This window comes from Anser brachyrhynchus (assembly GCF_964034855.1).
Source record: "Anser brachyrhynchus genome assembly, chromosome: 28".
NCBI classification, from domain to species: Eukaryota; Metazoa; Chordata; class Aves; order Anseriformes; family Anatidae; genus Anser; species Anser brachyrhynchus.
This window is the reverse complement of record NC_137721.1, coordinates 1772510-1789905: the sequence shown is the minus strand read 5'-3', so window position 1 is coordinate 1789905 and position 17396 is coordinate 1772510. Positions and strand designations below refer to the sequence as shown.

Sequence of the window (17396 nt, the reverse complement as noted above, 5' to 3'; positions counted from 1 at the left end):
GCTGGAGGCCGGGAGGCTCCTGCTGCCTTCCCAGCCCCCTGGGGCTTCCCCAGGACTTGGCACCCCAGTGACGGGGATCCCAGTTCTTGGTCGCTGCCACGGGGCTTTGCCCTGCGCCAGTTTTCCAGGAGCAAAGCCTCCAGTTGGCGACTCCAGGGCACCCTTCGCAGCGATGCGCAGCCCGCACCGACTGCAAACGGAGGTGCAGAGGGTTTGCGAGCAGGGCAGGCAGCAACGCCCGCGGCCTCCCCCAGCACCATTAAGGCCAGGCAGCGTCCCGGCACAGCCCGCTCAGGCTGCGGGAGGCGCTTCCAGACCCATCGGATGGGACAGGGCTGGCAGCTACGGCTCCCCTTTGTGCAGCCGCGGGCAGCGGGGTTGGGATGCAGCGCACGTCTCGCCCTGCGGGAAGAAGTCGCCCACGGCTTATTCACCCCCCCGGGGAGCTGAAGGCCAGGTTCACCTTTTCCCAGCCCCCCCTTGCTGACCTTCCCACTGCTGGCTGCCTCCAAAGAACCACCGAGTCGGAGTAAATTACATCGGTGCCCGGCTTGATGCTTTCCGCTAGCAGATAAAGAAGCTTTGGTGTGAATGAATACAGAGATTAGAAGACCCCCCCTACCCCCCCTTTTTCTTCAAAACCACCCTTTTTCTTCAAAAAAACCACCCCCCACCAACGCCTGGCATAGCCCCTCAGAGCCTGACTACAAGTACCCTCACCAGCTTCGCCCCTGGAATCAAGCTTTTTAAAGGCACCTCAAATTTACAGTTGCAAGTTACCCGTTTTGTGAACACACGCCTCCCCCTGCCCGCTTGTAAAACAAAGCTGAGAAACCACCCGGCAAACCCCCGCAGTTATTTTGCTGTGCCAACGTTGCTGGGGTCGGGGGTGCTCCTACGGGCGCCCCAGCAAGAGGGCAAAGTCATCCTGAAGGACGGAAGCAGGGGGTAAAAGTAAAAGGGACAAAGGAAATAGCGTCCCTGCTTTAGAGATAAAGAAGGAACTCACCTACGTTTCATCCTAACAAGCCAAAAGCAAGCCAAGTAATGCCCCCAGGTCAAAAAATTCAAATGGGGGTAGAGATGGCAAGGCTTTGGGCAGTCGTTCCCTTCCGAAAAGCACAAAGCTTGGCTAGAAAACTGTGTGTTTGAGTTAATTTGTGTATTAAAAGGTACCCACCTCTGAAGCCACGTAGTTAGAGGAGAAACGCGGGCTGGGAATCACCACAAAACAAGGGGTACAAACGTCTTGCATTTTATTAAGCTAGTCAACGTGTTTGGATCAGTCAGACACATGCCGCGAGAGCCCCCGAGCTTCTCGCCCCGGCTGGGTCCGGCAGACGTGCGCCGTCAGCCCCCCAGCAAGAGCTCCCCGAGCACAGACCCGCAGGCTGGGTTTCATTTGTGCTACCAAAAGGAGGCTCGAAGGAGGGACGCTTGCCTCTTGCCTCGCACCAAGCCGCTCTCGGTGCCAGCAGGCAGAGGCAGGACCCGCAGCGCGGGGCTCCCGCGCCGGCCCCCCAACCTTTCCCACTCTTGCAGCCGCCCCATTTTTGCCCACCCTATTTCCTGACCCCCACACACCCCCCCACACACACCCGGGGCAGTTCTGCTGGACGTTCAGAAGGGAAAAATCTTCGATGCGAGCCCAAAATCTGCGGCACCGCAGGTGGCATCAAGCTGAGGCGAGCAGGGACGGGAAGCGGAAGGAAGAGGCGCTTGGCACAGCCCGTGAGACGCCGAGCAGGAGAGCAGCGGGCGCCGGGGCCATCGCGCCCACCCGCCGCGGCACCGGGACCCAGCCAGCCCCGGCCACCAGGAACCTGCGCTCCCCCCTTGTGCGAGCTCAGAGAAAAGGAAAGGAAATCAAAGCCCAGAAACACACGCGAAGCACAGTGAAGACAAAGCTTTTAGCCCACAAAATATTGTTTGTTTCCTCTTTTTTTTGCCCCGCTTCCCAGCACGGAGGGGGGTGACGGGGCTAGCGCGGAGCCAGTCCCAGCAAGCTTGGAGCCGGGGCAGGAATAACAGAATAGCACCACGGGGATCAGCAGTGGACCAGAACTGGCTTTTGCGAGGCTCGATCGCTGCCCAGCCGAGTCAGGCTGTGGCTCTGTCAGGCCGGCATCAAGACCCCATGTGGGGAAACCACGGAGTGGGGGGACCGGGGCTCAGCATCTTCCCTTAATCTGACCTTAAAGACATCAGGCTGAGATGGCGCCGCTCGCAGGACGCAGCTTGCCACCTTCCCTGAGGCTGTTTTGCAGCTCTGCTGTCCGAGAAGGCTCCTGCTTTTCCAGTTTCACCCCTCTCTGGCTGGGGCCACGCATTCACCAGGTCCTCAACCCCAGTTGCACGTTCTGGAGGACGCAGGGTGGCAGGGGGATGTTTCAGGTGCCTTTTTTAGGTCGCCCTCTCTCTCCCCTTGGCCCAGAGATACCACGTGCTGGAAGACGGCGCCGGGCAGTTATTAAGATGTCCCTGTGAAGGGCTGGGGCCTTTTCCTCCTCTCCAGGTGAAAGAAAAAAACCCGCTGGGGTTATATTAAAACAACCTCTCAGGAGAGCAGGGCAGTCACTAGGGGATGTTGATGAGAACAGGGAGAGAGCCTCGCCGCCTTTCAGAAAAACGCCCTCCGATCCTGCCGTGGGGCCCCTGAAGAGGGCTCCGCGCAGCTCAGCGACGCCGTCTCGGCACAGAAACGGCCGCTTTATTTACTTTTGTTCTTAAACTGCCTCCTGCGCCCGGCCCAAGCGAGCCATCAAGCCGAATCAGGAGGCAGAGGGACTGCGTTAGCCCATCCCTTGCTCCGGAGCGTGCCCCCCACGTCCCCCGTTCAGGGACAGCTCCGGCCCCGCAGCGCCTGGCTCCCAGCCCCGGTCCTGTCCCCCCAGCAGCTCCGGGAAGAACCGAGACGCTCTCGCCGCCAGCACGAGGGGCTTTCCCTTTTGGGTACTGCTTTATTTGCGTTGCTCTTTCCCCCCGCCACCCCCTCGAGCTCCAGCCAAGGGAGCACCTGGCCCAGGGCAAAGCCGAAGAACGTCTCCAAATCCTCGCCCTCCGGCTTCCAGAGGAGCAACACCCCCCGCCGAAACCCCACACGCACACCGATGGCCAGAAGGGAACGACAATCAGGCCTGGGGCCTGCGAGCCCAGCCAGGCTTCAGCTGGAGCAGCCCTCCACCAGGGAGTCGCAGACTGCAGCCCCCTTCTGACGTGCAGCAAGGAGGCGGACGGTTTTCTTCAGCAGCAGGGGAAAAAAAAAAAGCACAGTCCGCCAGCCAGCCACCCCCCTGAGCCAGGCCCCCAGGGAACAAGGAGTGTTATCTCAGCGTAACCGAGCAGCACGCTCCAGGCCAACGGAGGGGAGGGTGACTCCGCTCTCCACCTCACCACGCCGCTCCGGCCCCTGCGCCGAAGGCCGAGTCCCGCAGGGGGATTCTCTTTTCTTTTCCCATCCCCATCAAACAAAAATAAAGGGCTAGACAAAGAAACGGCTTCAAATAAAAACATTGGTAGCACTGGAGGGGCGACAAGCTTCACGGCCCGCCTCAGATCTCTAACCGTGCCCAAGAAGAGCCAGAGTCTCTGACTTCTGTTGCTTCCTTGGTTTAGCCAAGAAAAGCCCCGCAGGTTTCAGAAGCTGCAAAAGGAAAAAGCTGCAGGGAAGCGCTGCCACTCGCCCCTCTCCCCTCGCCTTTCAGCTCCCTTCTTCAAGCGCGTGGGCCCTTGTGGGGGCCGGCTCCAGGCGTAACTTAAAGCTTGGCGTCTCCCTCCGCTGTGCTACACGGCCGCATGCTGCAAAGGAACAGAAATTGCAATACAAATGAATCACCCGGGACTTGTGCTGTGTTTTGTTTGCTTTTTACCTGAAAACAGGGAACATCCTGCCACTCCAGTACCATGCACCACGGGAGGGAGTCTGCACAGACCGGAGCGCGTTACTTGTCTTCCCATATTACGCCCCTTTTGTAGCAGCTTCTGGCCGGCCCACGTGAAAAACAACCAAACACAGAGGACTAGTGGTTTTTACTTGCATAGCTGCTGTTAGTTCACGTGGACAGAGACAGCTGGTTCTTGATCACACCGACGCAGGTGAACTGCAAAGAGGCCGCTCAGCCTGTCCCCCCACTGCTCAGCTGTCCTGGGAGCAACCCGTATCTTCATTTCCAGGCATCAGCACGCGACGGGACGTCAAACACAGGTTGCTCGAGATGCCGGCAGGACGGAGGTCTGAAAGGTCCCTCGCAGGCCACGCGGGGAATTCGATCTTCCAGCACCCAGCCGCGGAGCGTCTTCCCTTCTTTGCGGGATGCTAAAAGCACTGAACAGTTTGTGAGCTCAGTCCCGGGCAGCGGCGGGCGCTGCGCTGCCTCCGCCCGCCCTGGAGGGATGTGAGGAGGGGGAACACGACCGCTCAAGTTCTGCCACCCTCTCTGGCATGACGTAGCAGCAGTGGTGTCAGAACAGCCAGCAGAACAGAGAATGGCTTTGAGATCCTACTTCCTCTTTTACGCCTCACTGCAAGATTTAAAATAAAAGAAGAAAAGAAAAAAAAAAAAAGAGGCATTGGGACTTGTGGAGATGTCTGCTGGTTCGATCCATCTCAGTCTCTGCATTCAAACCAAGTGGTTGAGCCTTATTGGGGTTTAAATCCTGCGTGGCTCTTCCTCTTCCAGCAACTCTGCTGGACTCAACTCCTTTTCTCCAAGGCCTGGAAGCAAAGAAGTGGGAGGGACCGGGGAAGGGGGAAGAGGAGGAGAAGACAGGGGAAGAGTCCTTTTCCCCTCTCTCAAGCAGCCTGGTCGATCTCTTACTGCTCGTGAAGTGTGCAGCTCGTACAGGAAGCAAGGATGTGCGCCAAGCCCACAGGCGCACGTCGCGCAGCGCTCTTCTCGCAGGCCAACGTCCCTTTGCACTGAGCCCGCTCCATGGGGACAGGGAAAGGAAATAAATATGCTTGTTCCAAAAAAAAAAATATTATATTAAGAGCTTTTTTCCCCCCCTTTTAAATAGCATCGTCTCCTTTTCTCTCTGACATCGGAAGAGTATCCAGAACCCCAAAGGAACTCCACTTTTGTTTTTTTTTTTTTAATATTATTTATATATATAAAACTAAGAAGTGAAAAGAAAAAAAAAAATCCTTGAAAAATAATTAATTCAAAGGGGAAAAAAGAAAAAAAAAGTATGGTTTCCTGTCACCAGATTGCCAAGCAAAAGCTTAACGCTCTTTGGATCTTCTTTGCCAAGCTGGGAGGGCTCCGTTCCTGCCGTGCTGGTTTGGTTTCGTTGAAGTCAAGTCCACGCTTCAGAAGCCGCCTGCCCATTTCAGATGACCAAGCAAGCTTTGGTGGGGAAGGAGGGGGAAATGAAGGACTGCCCGTCTCTCGCCCATCCCTGCCGACTGGGAGAAGGGCAGAGCTCTGCCTCGGCCGTGCCGAGGTGCCTCTCTCTTCTCAGAGCAGTTGGCGCCGTCAGAGACGTACAGCCGCCTGGTCGGGGTGCAGGTGGCGGGTGTCCGTGTGCGTGCCGAATCGGATTTTTGTTTTTTTCCTTCCTTTTTTTTTTTTTTTTTTCCTTTTTTGTAGGTATTTTTGTTACTGTTGTTGCTGCTGCTGCTGCTTCGTGGCTAAGTGTCGCCTGGATTTTTGTTTCCTTTGTTCAGACGCTGCACGTTCCGAGAGGGGGAGAGAAAGGTACACCAACCCGATGCCCTTCTGAACATCAGCCCATCTCTTTCCACTGCTTGTAGAACTCCAGAACGTTTTTTATTTCCACGCTGGCACTGGTGGCTGCCTGGATGGCAGACTGCAAGCAAACAGACACAACAGGTTATTTTTTTCTTGCCCTTCACAACCTGGAGATTCTCAGACACGGCTTGTCGTGGCTAAAAGGCCCAGTTCTCCTTCATGCTAAAGCTGCTCTGGCATTAAAGGCCTGCACAGACACACAAATTACTCCTCTCTCCTCCCCCAGGATTACTTTGCACCACTAAAGCATGATGGATCGAGGGGCCTTCAAGGAAATACGTGTAGGAACCAAGAGCTTCCAACTAAACGTGGGAATTCCAGGACTGTTATTACTCACCGAAGAAAACATTAAAAAAAAAAACCTCTTGCCAACCAACCAGACTTTAATCTTCCTAGGGAGCAGGAGGGCTGAGCTCCGCACAGAGTTACTGACCTGCATGGGTGCCGAGAGCGTGCTTGGGTCTTCCAGCTGAAAGCCTGTGATGATGGTGACCATTCCCGTGGTGTCATCCTCTCCGTTCCCTTGGGACACTGTCAGCTGTTTGCAGCTGTCCAGTATTTTATAGAGATTCCTGCCACGCAGATGCAAGAAAAGAGAAAGAGGGGAGACCACTTGTTTGTGCGAGCAGTTTCAAATATGCTCAGGATGATGCACTGAAAGCAGGGCTGTTTCTCTGTTGCCTGTTGAGGGCTTTTCTGAGACCCTTCTTAGGGCCAGAAGCGTTTGGTGCTACACACGATGCACAGATGGACGCCCTACCACTCTCTCTGGGGAATTTGACCGTCACCCACACAGAGCATCAAATCAAGCAAGCTGTGTGACTGGTCCCAGCGCTAACACTTCTCTCCAGAACCACCTGCCTGCTGGGAATCAGGCTCAGACATCTCCAGATGCTGTCATCTTACCAGGCGTCTAAATCTTGTCTCTTCAATTTATGCCTCTCAAAGCTCTTCCCGACATCTTTCTGGCAACGAATGTATCTAAGGAAAGATCAGAGTCACTGAGCTCACACGGAGACTGTCGCACAGACTGAAGTCAATGCCCTACAACAGGTCTACCAGGGTCCCCAGGCACCTTTGGCAATGCTGGCTTTTATCAACCAGAATAATACCTAAAGGACGGCTCCAGAAATCCCTTGTGAAACCCCTCAGACCACCTCCCCCCTCTCATCGCCGTGGCTGCGTGCACTCCACAAATCCCGCAAGTGTTTCGAAGGCTGCCAGCCCCGACACAGGCCTTGGAGGTGCAGTTTGTCTTTGCAGAAGTGCTGTCGTTTGTCCTGCTGCAGCAAACCCGGGCAATACTGACAAAGAGCTGCGACTCCGCTCCTCAGAAGCAGCCACATCTCATGGCCAAGCAGCAACTACAAGCCCATCTGGAGAACCAGCTGCCAAATCTGTTACTTCACCACCTCCCCCCTTGCCAAATGCATTCCTGAGGCCTGGCTTTCCCTTGGCCCACTCCTCACTCTGCTCTAAGGGGCGCACAGCTTGCTCCCACCTCTGATGTCTTCTTCCATCCCCCAATACCCCCGTTACAAAACCAAGGGCAAAGCGCATCACTCTCCCATTCTCACCTGTTTCCCTTTTTAAATTCTGCCTCCAGATACCGGATGCTGTCTCGAGCACCTGCGTTATCCTTTTTCAGGAAGTCTAAGCCATCGATCACTAACAGAAAAAAAAGAAACAAAGACATCTGGCTTACAGCTACACTTCTGCAAGCTAATCCAGATGTGTCAGGAATTTCTCATCCCACGGAACTCTCTCTCCACAGCAGCAGTTGCTGGGACGGGATGCAAAGGGGAGGGTGAACTGGGCCTCTCTCTATTTATTTTTTTTTTTGATACACCATGTTAGATCCCAAGCATGAGCCACGCATAAAGCAAGCCCCAAAAGGGACACGCAGAAACCGTGTAGAACGGCTCCAGCAGCTGAAAAAGGACAGCAGCAGCAGGATGGGAGGCAGCCACCTTGGCTCACAGCGCTTGCTTCCCGGCAATGAGGGAGTGGGGGGCAGGCAGGCTCAGCTGCGTGACACGAAGCAGAGCTCCCGTACCTATTCGAGGGATGATGATTATGAACCTCCCGCTGGTGGCCAACTGCTTGACAACAGCCAGGTGCTGGCACAGGGCCTGGGTGTCCGGGACAAGGTAAGGAGACATGGCTGACTGTGCTTTGGGCTGCTGGAGACTCCCCTCCAGCTGAGAAACCTCCAGCTGAAAAACACACGCGCAGAGACACTCGCTTTACGTTACGCTGAACCGAACGATCAAAGGAGGCAACATTTCCCTCACAGTGCTCCATCCGGCCCTTCCAACCTTCCAGCACAGAGAAGTTGTGCAGGAAGCAGAGAGCTGGAAGCGGTCAGTTCCATCCCACCCATCACGTCTGTCTCGTGCAGAGAAGACTTCCTACTTCTGCATGGAACGGGAGAAAGAGAGGGAGATCTCCCTCCTCCCTTCCCAGTTTCAGACATTTCAGGGGCATCATTCTGCCAGTGTTTAGACAGCAACCAAAGACCTCCTACCTGCAGTCGAAGCTGAGCCATATCTCTCATCAGCCTGTTCCGACGAGCTTCCTCTGCAGCCTAGTTACAAAAGCAAACTTCCAAATCAATTAGCAGGAAACACAAACTGACACAAGCACCCACTTCCAGGAACAGGGTGAAAAGGGGACACCTGAGTAGCTTTTGGAGGGTAACAGGAGCAAAACTTCCAACTCCAACCCCAAATCTGTGACTATAGTTCCAATTTAATAGGAACGATATAGGAAATTGTGCCAAGCAGAGAGAATTAGCCCGCCTCTGCCAACTCACCATGTGAAACTGGGCTTGGGCCTGGTGCAGCAAGTTGTCTTGCTCTGACTGTGCTATGCTGATGAAGATCCCAAGCTCTGAGTTGAACTGCAGGATGCTGCCCTGCAAGCGGGTAATGAAGTGGCCAAAGCTCCGAATGCAGCAAATCCGAACAACAGACTGCAAAGAAGCAGAAAACAATCCTCAAAGGACACATTTCTGATGAAAATGTGCTGCTGAATAGAGAGACACGTGGAGAGGGCTGCGGGAAAGTCTACAGTTGGCCAGAGAGCTGAGAAGTGTTTGGTGTTCGCAGCCTGGGTTTCCCCAGCTCAAGAAAGCTCCAGGAAACATCCACAGGCTTCCCCTCAGAAATCTCTGCTCAAGCTGGGAAAAGAAATCAAATGAAACTACAACCTCTACACCTATTTTGGGGGCAGGCACTACTCTTTGTTGTGCTGCTGGGAGAAGGCAGCAAAAGGTGAGCTCACATGGGACGTGACGTTGGTGTTCTTTGCTCCAGCTGCCCCAGCAGGTCGAGATGACGTTCAAGACCTCACCCAGCTGGACTGTGAGTTAACACCATGGGGTTACGATGTTAGCATATTCCCCACCCCGAAGGAAGCAGGCTAGTCCAGCAATGCAAAACAGAAGAACAGTTGTTTGTTTTTTTTTCTTTTCTGAAGACAGCTACACTACCCCAAAATTATCGCCTTGGTCCTTTACATTTGGGAAAACAGACAGAAGTGCTCTGTGAGGGCGCACAGTGCCACGAAACATAAGATTTCACTAACTTCTGCATTTTCTTGAGTAGGATCACAGGATGTATCCTGCAACTCTGACCCTTTCATCCAAGGCAGGGCAGAGATAAAACTCTTCTGTCCAGACAGAGAGGTCAGGGGATTTCATGCAGCAACGCTGACATGTGACTGCGCTTCCTTTCATAATGAGTCTGACAGAGAAGGGAAGGGAAGGCACGCTGGTTTTTTGGACACAGACGACTTCAGCAACCACCAATAACAACATGAACTCAGACTCAGATGTTTGAATCACTCTGGGGTCTGTTCTGGTAATAAAAAGAACTAGATCTTCACCTGCACTTCCAGAAAGGCAAACGCAGTTCATGCCAAGATTCAGGATTTACCCTGACTCACCTCCTCCACTGCTGAGAAAATTGGTCGGTCCTGCTCAAAGTTAAACCTCTTGTGTGCATTTTTCAGAGGGGGCAGATTTCGCAGGGCCACATCTTCTGGGAGCAGCAAGTTGGTGTGCAGGTCTGGCAGCTCAGCGCCGCTCAGCATGTCCTTGACTTCATTACAAAGGTCCAGTCCTGGAAAGGAGGGAGGAAAAGCATACCAATATATGCTGATTGAAACAACTGATGCAGAGACAGAGGGAAAAATGCTCTAAGGCACATAATGCGCAATGAACAAGGGCGGAGGTTTATAATTACATATGTACTGTGAACATGTGCTGGGGGAGGAACACTGCTAACAAAAAGGCCACCCACAATACGAAGAGTAACTGGTCCAAACAACCTGCTGAGGTACTCTTCTCTTTTCAGAAAAGCTGTAGTTTGGAGGGTCAGCCTTCCCATTCCTTCCAAAAAACAAGAATCCCTCGAAACTATGCTTCCTAACACCCACATGGATTTTTAGGCTGAGGTACAGGGCACATCATGAGCACCCAAAGGTTGAAAACTGATTTCCATGATTGCCACGATGGAATCGGACCCTTACTTATGGTCTTGGCGATTCCCATCGGGTTGGCCACACAAGGACTTCACGCACACGGGTGCAAGAGTTTTGGTTATAGTCAGCCCTATATAATGGATTAATGGAGCTGAAGTCTACAGGACAGTATTTAACTGGAGAGGTGCTTAAATAAGAAAATAACACATGGAATAAGTCACTTCGCATTGGGCTTAAAGCAAACTGCTACTGGAAACATGGAAAAATCACCGAGGACTAGGCTTGCTGAAACACTACGTTGCCCTTTCCTTCTCCCGTACCTGATTCCTGCAGGTCTGCAGCAGAAGGCAGAAGGTTCAGGAGCACAGACAGCCTGTTCCACAGGCTCTGAGAGCTCTGCAGGAACAAAACACAAAAGGCCACAGAAAACGTCAGGATAGATGTATGCAATAACCAGGCCACGTGGGCTTCCCGTTATCTTTCACAGACCTCAAAATGCTTTAAAAACATAAACTTCCTGAGGCCACAATGATCTTAATTCAGCTGGTGGGGCGTGGAACCTCACCTTCTGTCCAAGACTGGGCCAACAGTTTCAATATGCCCTCAGCAGCCCAGCCCAGCCCAGGGGATCTGAACAGACGCAGCCTTGGACCAAACACCGAGCCCAGTTCCCACCTGAGCACACATGATGATGAGGTCTGTGTTTGTCCTCAGCCAGTCCAGGAACACCTTGACAGTGAGAAGCAGCCCCTCGTTGGTCACGATCTCTAGCTTCTCCTGAAGGGATCGTTCGTTCCTGCAGGATTTGTTACTTGAAATGCTTTCCTCAGAGTCGGATATGTCATCTGGAAAAATAAAAGGAAAAACAAGATGATGGCAGGCATTAAACCCCCCCATATCATAAAATAATGGGCCATAAAATAATGGCTCATTATTTTATGAGCCAGGGGAACTTAAATATTGAATACGTTTTGCAATTTTGTCGTTCTGCAGACCCGAGGATCTCAAAGCCAGCATCCAGGGCACAGTAACATCCCTTGACGACAACTGCAGGCCAGCTACACGAGTGACCTGATGTCAAGGTAGCAGCAAGCGTGGAATCAACTGTGTTCTACTACGGTCCCTTATTTTAATTGCACAGTCGCTTCTGTCCATTAGCTCAGCAATTATCATTCAATAAATGCTCAGAATCAAAAAGGAAGGAAGCAATTTATTCAGAAACCACCCCCAACAGAGTGTTAAAACCATCAACTAGCCCAAGTTTTGAAACAGCACAGCTGAGGGAAGGGGAGCTCCAAGCCAAAAAGCACACGGATTAATTCATCCTCTCACTTTCTACATCTATAAAGGCAACACGGCCACACGATTCAGATACATTTCTGGATCTGCAGCTTCTGCACAGCCCACTGAATATATAAAGGAAAATGTTAAACAGACCAAACCCCCTTTGTTTCTTTCTTTCCCCCAAACTCTTTCAAGTGGCTACAACGCAAAGCTGGGAGTCACAAATTGCTAACACGACCTAATACTTCCCCTTCAAATCCTAACCCAGGCAGAGCCTGAATCAGGCCCATTGAGTCTGGCAGCGTGATGCAGAAATGTTTCCTTGCTCCAGGGAAGCAGGGAGGAACGACAAACAAGACTGAACAGGCCCGTGTGGTTTTATCTGAAATACAAACAACGCCCTGTAGTGCATCAGATCTCCCTTCCAAGCTGTTTTTTCCCAGAACATTACTCAGTTGCATAAATGGTACGGTAACAGAGAAATTACAGCTCCACCTGCTGTGCATCTGCAGTTTGGTTCAACACTGAATTCAGCGTGGCAGCGTCCAGAGGGTCACAGAAAGTGGCCCTCAACTCCTCTTGCATGCACCTAGGACACGGCTTCCAGGCAAGCTACTACAACAGCTTTGCGGAGTTGGTAACGTGACGGCTCACGGAAAACTTCCTCGACTGCGTCTGCACTGGGAAGGATCTGATTACAGAGGTTTCACGTGGGAAAGAGGAAGGTAATCCAGACTTGTAATCCCTGCTGGAATTATCCCCAGTGCTATCAGAGGTGCTCAGCACCTGGCTGGAATTATTACTGTGCCTGCTGAGCAGAACAACAGCTAGCGCTGGCTGGCTGCAGGTGTCTCCTTTGCTCAACTGCGTGTGATCCTAGATGCCAGGCAATAGGAGCAAAGCTCCTCCAGGAAACACCCAGCCCCAGACTTGGACGGTACGTGGGCAACCTGCTCACCCGAACCTGGCCGAAGGAGAACTTGCAGGATAGAAGGGGGTGGATTTTAGCAAACAGACCGCTCCAAGCTCGCAGCCCTCTACCCAGAAGCACAACATGTTTTCAACGAGCGCGCTAACCCTTACCTTGCTCTGCCAAGCTGGGTTTCTCCAGATCTCCATTGACGCACGGCTTGTTGTCTAGTCCATCCTTTAAGACAGCTGGCTCGCTGTTTGGTTTCAGAAGGATGTTGCTGAAAGTGGGAGCCAAGCGAAAGCAGCGTTTGGTCTGAAACAGCTGGGTGGACATCGCTTGGAGATTACTGGCTATGCTCGCGTCGTTAGTGCTCAGGGAAACGGGTCCATTCACTGCTGAATCTGGGGTCTCAGTTTTAGAGATGCTTGGGATCTTAGAGTCCCCAAGCCCACTGCCATCTACACAGTTTTTTAAGGCCTCTTTGGGCCCACTTTTGCCTCGGCTGCTTCCCTCATCACCCGGATCATCTTCCATGTCCTCCAAGTCAGACCGAGATTCTTGGCTGTTCATGTCAGAGTCCGTCTCCACATCAAAAGCAGCTTCTGCTTCCTCGTCACTCTTCTCTGAGCCACTTTCTGAGCCATCGCTGCCCTTTGTAGAGCCCTGGCTGGAGTCAGAGTCAAAGCCCTCGCTCAGGTCACTCTCATCCACCTTCTGGGGGTGGCGACGGCGACGCAAACAGGAGAGGCGAGAGTATTTCTTGCTTTTCTTGCAGTCATTCTTCCGTTGTTCCTCTTTGGGCTGATGATTGGCCAACTCAGCTTCGGCTTCTTTCTCAATCGAGTTCAAAGGCTCCCGTGGCTCCTGGTCATCTGCAGACATTTAAAATGAGGCCACAAGTTAGAAAAGCACCGATGTCTCACACAAGCTGCTTGCCAGCCCTGAGCCAGGGGAACCAGCAGCGCAAATTTCAGCCGTCACTTCTATTATTGTCTTTCACCAGAAAGAGAAGTAATGACAACCCTGAGAGAATGACTCACGCTCTAAAAGGGCAGCCGGAAAGACTTGAGAAGCCTGGATTCCTACAGCCCAAGCTGTGCTGCTCCGTTATCAGGCAGCCTCCATGCTGAACGTTGCCAAAGCGGCATAAAACACACAGTTGAATCTTAAATCTTTTCCCCGGCTTTCTGAAGTCTGAGAGCCAAGTGACCCACCTAGCAGGGCAGGAGCGTGTGCCAGTCACCTTGATGGAACCAGCCTCTCCACCTCAGAACCAGACCGAGTTGACCTAATCCCTTTCCTCGACCAACATGCTCCGAGCCTTTCCAGCAGCCCTTTGTCACCCTGCCAGCTTCAAAACCCAGGCAGGGGAGGAGTCGTTCACTGTTGCTTTTGGCCAGGAAAACTCTAGTCTTGCATTCTGTGAAATGGTACAAATTGACTGTTCGGAGGGGAAAGATTAAGTGGTTTTATTCTCTGCTCAACAGGCTCCACTAAAGACTAGGCAACTAAAGACCTGCTTTTGTCTGAACAGAGATGAGGCGTGAAGAGTAGGGCCGGCCTCCCCCACAAACTGCTCTGCCCAGGTGTTTTACCTGAGATCACCTCAGTGGAGGAGAAAAAGAGTCCAGCAAATAACAGTGAATGCAGACAGAACATAAGCAGCACAGACCGGCGTAAACAGATGATGAACAAGCTGCCAAAAGACACAAAACCGTAACTCCTTTCAAGGAAGCAAGCAACCCTTCTGTCCTATGAGGATTCTTCTACTCACTGAGAGCATCCAAGTGGAGACTGTCTCCACAAATTACCCGTCTCTGTGGATTGCAGCCCAGCAGTCAAAGATCGAGATGTTTCTAGCACCACTCAGGCACGATGCTACAAAACCCATGTCCAGGAGATTTAGGAAAGGAAAGTAAAAGCCACCCCCTTATCGACATGCAAGTGGGGAGACCCAGCTTAGTACCACCTCCGTCCTCTCACCTGTGCCATCATTCTGAAAGGCTGGGACTGGATTTTCCCCTTCTTCTAGCTCTGCCTGCAGGCGAATATTGACGTGATTGATCAGGTGAGAGAAGAGGGCCAGCGTGAAAGCAATGGCTGCGCTGTACTGCTTCGAACCTGCAACAAGACAGCTTAATGAGGCAGAGGAGACTGACCACTAGCCCAAAACACGAGTGCCAACTAAGACTTCTTCTGACTAATTGGACTGCTGACTGTTATCGTATCACTTGATTTCTGAATGGCTGAATGGCACTGGTTACCTGCCCTCTTGAGGCTGTGAACACTCATAAAGCAGATGATCACCATGCGGAAGATCAGGAGATCGGGAAGGAAGGAGTAGCCACTCTCATACTCTTCTTCATCTTCGCTGGTTGAGCTCAGATTAGGAGGAGAAGGCAGGTAGAACAAGCACAGATTGAAATCCTCCAGTACAGACTGGCAGAGTGATGTCAGCTCAGAATCCAGAGAGCTTAACAAGAAGAAAAAATTAACACAAATTATTATTCAAGACCCAAACTCCTGGCAATGACTGTGTGGAGGCTGACCAAAACTGGCAGAAGCTACAGTTCGGCGATCCTTTGCCCTAGGAAAGATAAAGCAAAGGGGAACATAACGCAGGCAACAACAGGTATGAGAAGCAAGCAGGATGAATCAGATTACATTTTCCTCTCCAAAGCTGATAAATTAAAGATAAACTATAACTAGGGCACGTCCTTGCAAAGAGGTGGGTCACCAGAAAAAATATGGGGTGGGATGGGGCCAGCAGGTGGACTCACGCGTCGAGTCCCAGGCCCAAAGTGACACTCCTGCAGACTAGCACAGGAACAAACACAGTCCTTATCTGCACACCTCCTGTAATTCAAAGATCTCAAAACCACTTTATATCTAACCTAAATAACCACTGGATGACTTTTTCCCTGGGAGCTCAGGCAGTAGCCATTAAGAAACGGGGCACTTCAATGTTACAGACAGCAAAAGTTTCAGATCCACTGCTCAGTTAAAAGGATTGCATCGCAGCACACACGTTAGGGACTCTGTTTTCCCTCCTCCCCTGGCTCTAACTCACAGCCCCGCAAGAACATTCTTCTGTAGCTATTAGCTACTTCAAATGAAGCACACATGGTTTTCAGTATAATGGGCTACAGGAGTCTCCTCCTCACCAAAAAAAAAGGCAACAAAACCACACCTGTCTGCAAAACATCTAGCAAATCCTTTTCGGGGGACAACATAATCGGGAAATTAAAGTGATTTCCTGTTTTTTAATGCACTAAATATTCATTAAGTGGATATTAAATGAGCCTTGAATTTCTTCTCTGGTATAAGTCAATATTTGAATGCTAACCCCATGCTAGGCTGCATCAGCAAGGGCATAGCCAGGACACTGAACAAAATCATTGTTCTTCTTTGTTTGGCACTCGTGAAATGGTATCTGGAGTACTGCCTCTAGTTTTGGGGTCCCCAGTTTAAAAAAAATAAATAAAGATACTGACAAAGTGGACATAGTCCAGCAGAGGACTGCAAGGGTAACACAGCACATGATGTATGAGAAGAGACAAAGAGAACTGAGTTTGTTCAGTTTGAAGAAGGGAAGGTTTAGGGAGGTATAAACTTTGTTTTCAGATGCCAAATAGGTGGTTTTAAGGGACTGAGCCAGAGGACTCTCCTCCATGGCGCACAGCAAAAAGAAGGGAAGCAACAGGCACAAGTTGCAGTGAAGGAAAATAAAAAACCCTCCACAGTAAAGGTGGTGAAAGACTGGAAGGGGAACCAGAGCGGTGTGAAATCTCTGTCCTCAGAGCCACTCAAAACTCAACTGGTTGAGGCCCAGAGCAACCTCATCTAATTTCACATTTGAATCTATCTTTACAGCAGACCCTACTTTTGGGAAAAGACTGAACCTCTAGAAAGTCTCTTCCAAACTACGCTATTCCATGATGAATTTAATTGCAGTCTGTGTATTAGCCCTTTAAAACACCTGCTTTATTTCAAGGGGTTAATTTAGAATCACCTGAAAACCTCCCAGCAGAAACAGACTTCATAAAGCTTGGACCTTTTGGCAAAAAGCCTCAGCACAGGCACCGTTATCCTGCAGGGAACAGCCTCTTCCCCTTCTGAATGCCTGCTACCGTGAATTATGAATGGAAGACATAATCTGTCATAACCTTACCTGCTCTTTGGTTGCAAAAGGCTCTGCAGGTACATAAAGCTCACCAGCAACCTCTTAATGTCTTTGCACCTAAAAAGATTGTGAAGAAAACACTGTAAAGCAGGTACCCTCCTGCAGGTATCCACCGCTGAGATGGGAAAGGCTAACAGAGCTCTACCAATAGGTAAATCAGGTCTCAACTGATAACTACATTCTGAGGAAACTGCAGAAAGAAAGGTTAGTTTACGTATTTCTGCTTTTCACCCATGTCTCAACACTCCTGTACAGCCACCAGCTCCAGGGGAGAGTGAGAATTACCTCACCTCAACATCTATACCTAGAGAGCCTTCATATTCTCTCCTAAGACTGTGACCTGAGAGACCTAGAATGGGATCTAAACTAGGGCTCCCAAAGCTCTGACAACACTTGCTGCCTCAAATGGGTGACCTACCGGTTCCCGTTTCCCAGAAAGACACTGCTCCTGACCCAGAGCAGGATATTGGTGTCACTGCAAACCCTCAGCCTGCACCCCTCTCCTTTTCTTTGCCCTCCTACCGTTTCTTGCTTGGAGACAACTTCCTGGTTTCACATTTCTTCAGCTGGTGATACATTTTGGCTGCTTTGTCGTACAGACGCTTCAGGTTCCCATAGGCACCTTCAAAGGACACTTCAGACTGGATACTGAGATATGGAAACAAAACACATCAGAGTTACTTTGCCACAAGGTTGCTGATGTTCTATGGCTTTACATCCCCAGGAAGTTATTCAGGCATCTAAACACGAAGATAGGTCCAGCTTTTGTTTGAACATGCTA

At 51.3% G+C, this 17396-nt stretch overlaps 1 protein-coding gene across 2 annotated transcripts in view; it reads right to left on the bottom strand.

Annotated features, from left to right (window-relative positions):
• Positions 1-1239: 1239 nt before the first annotated feature.
• The window catches only part of SMG5 (SMG5 nonsense mediated mRNA decay factor), a 30268-nt gene continuing 14111 nt past the window's right edge, over positions 1240-17396 (bottom strand). The window contains exons 8-23 of one of the 2 annotated variants that reach the window (XR_013942495.1): positions 17138-17263; positions 16604-16672; positions 14697-14905; positions 14416-14553; positions 12603-13304; positions 10911-11080; positions 10556-10631; positions 9699-9874; positions 8566-8724; positions 8278-8337; positions 7807-7966; positions 7328-7418; positions 6657-6731; positions 6184-6322; positions 3870-5808; positions 1240-3798 (exon numbers count right to left, since the gene is read on the bottom strand). Coding sequence is in view for 1 of the 2 variants with exons in the window: in XM_080570119.1 (XP_080426245.1) it covers positions 5725-5808; positions 6184-6322; positions 6657-6731; positions 7328-7418; positions 7807-7966; positions 8278-8337; positions 8566-8724; positions 9699-9874; positions 10556-10631; positions 10911-11080; positions 12603-13304; positions 14416-14553; positions 14697-14905; positions 16604-16672; positions 17138-17263 (2434 nt within the window). In the remaining variant the exon portion in view is untranslated. Of the gene's footprint in view, positions 5809-6183; positions 6323-6656; positions 6732-7327; positions 7419-7806; positions 7967-8277; positions 8338-8565; positions 8725-9698; positions 9875-10555; positions 10632-10910; positions 11081-12602; positions 13305-14415; positions 14554-14696; positions 14906-16603; positions 16673-17137; positions 17264-17396 lie in introns of both variants that reach the window. The other variant, XM_080570119.1, reaches the window with a different exon arrangement.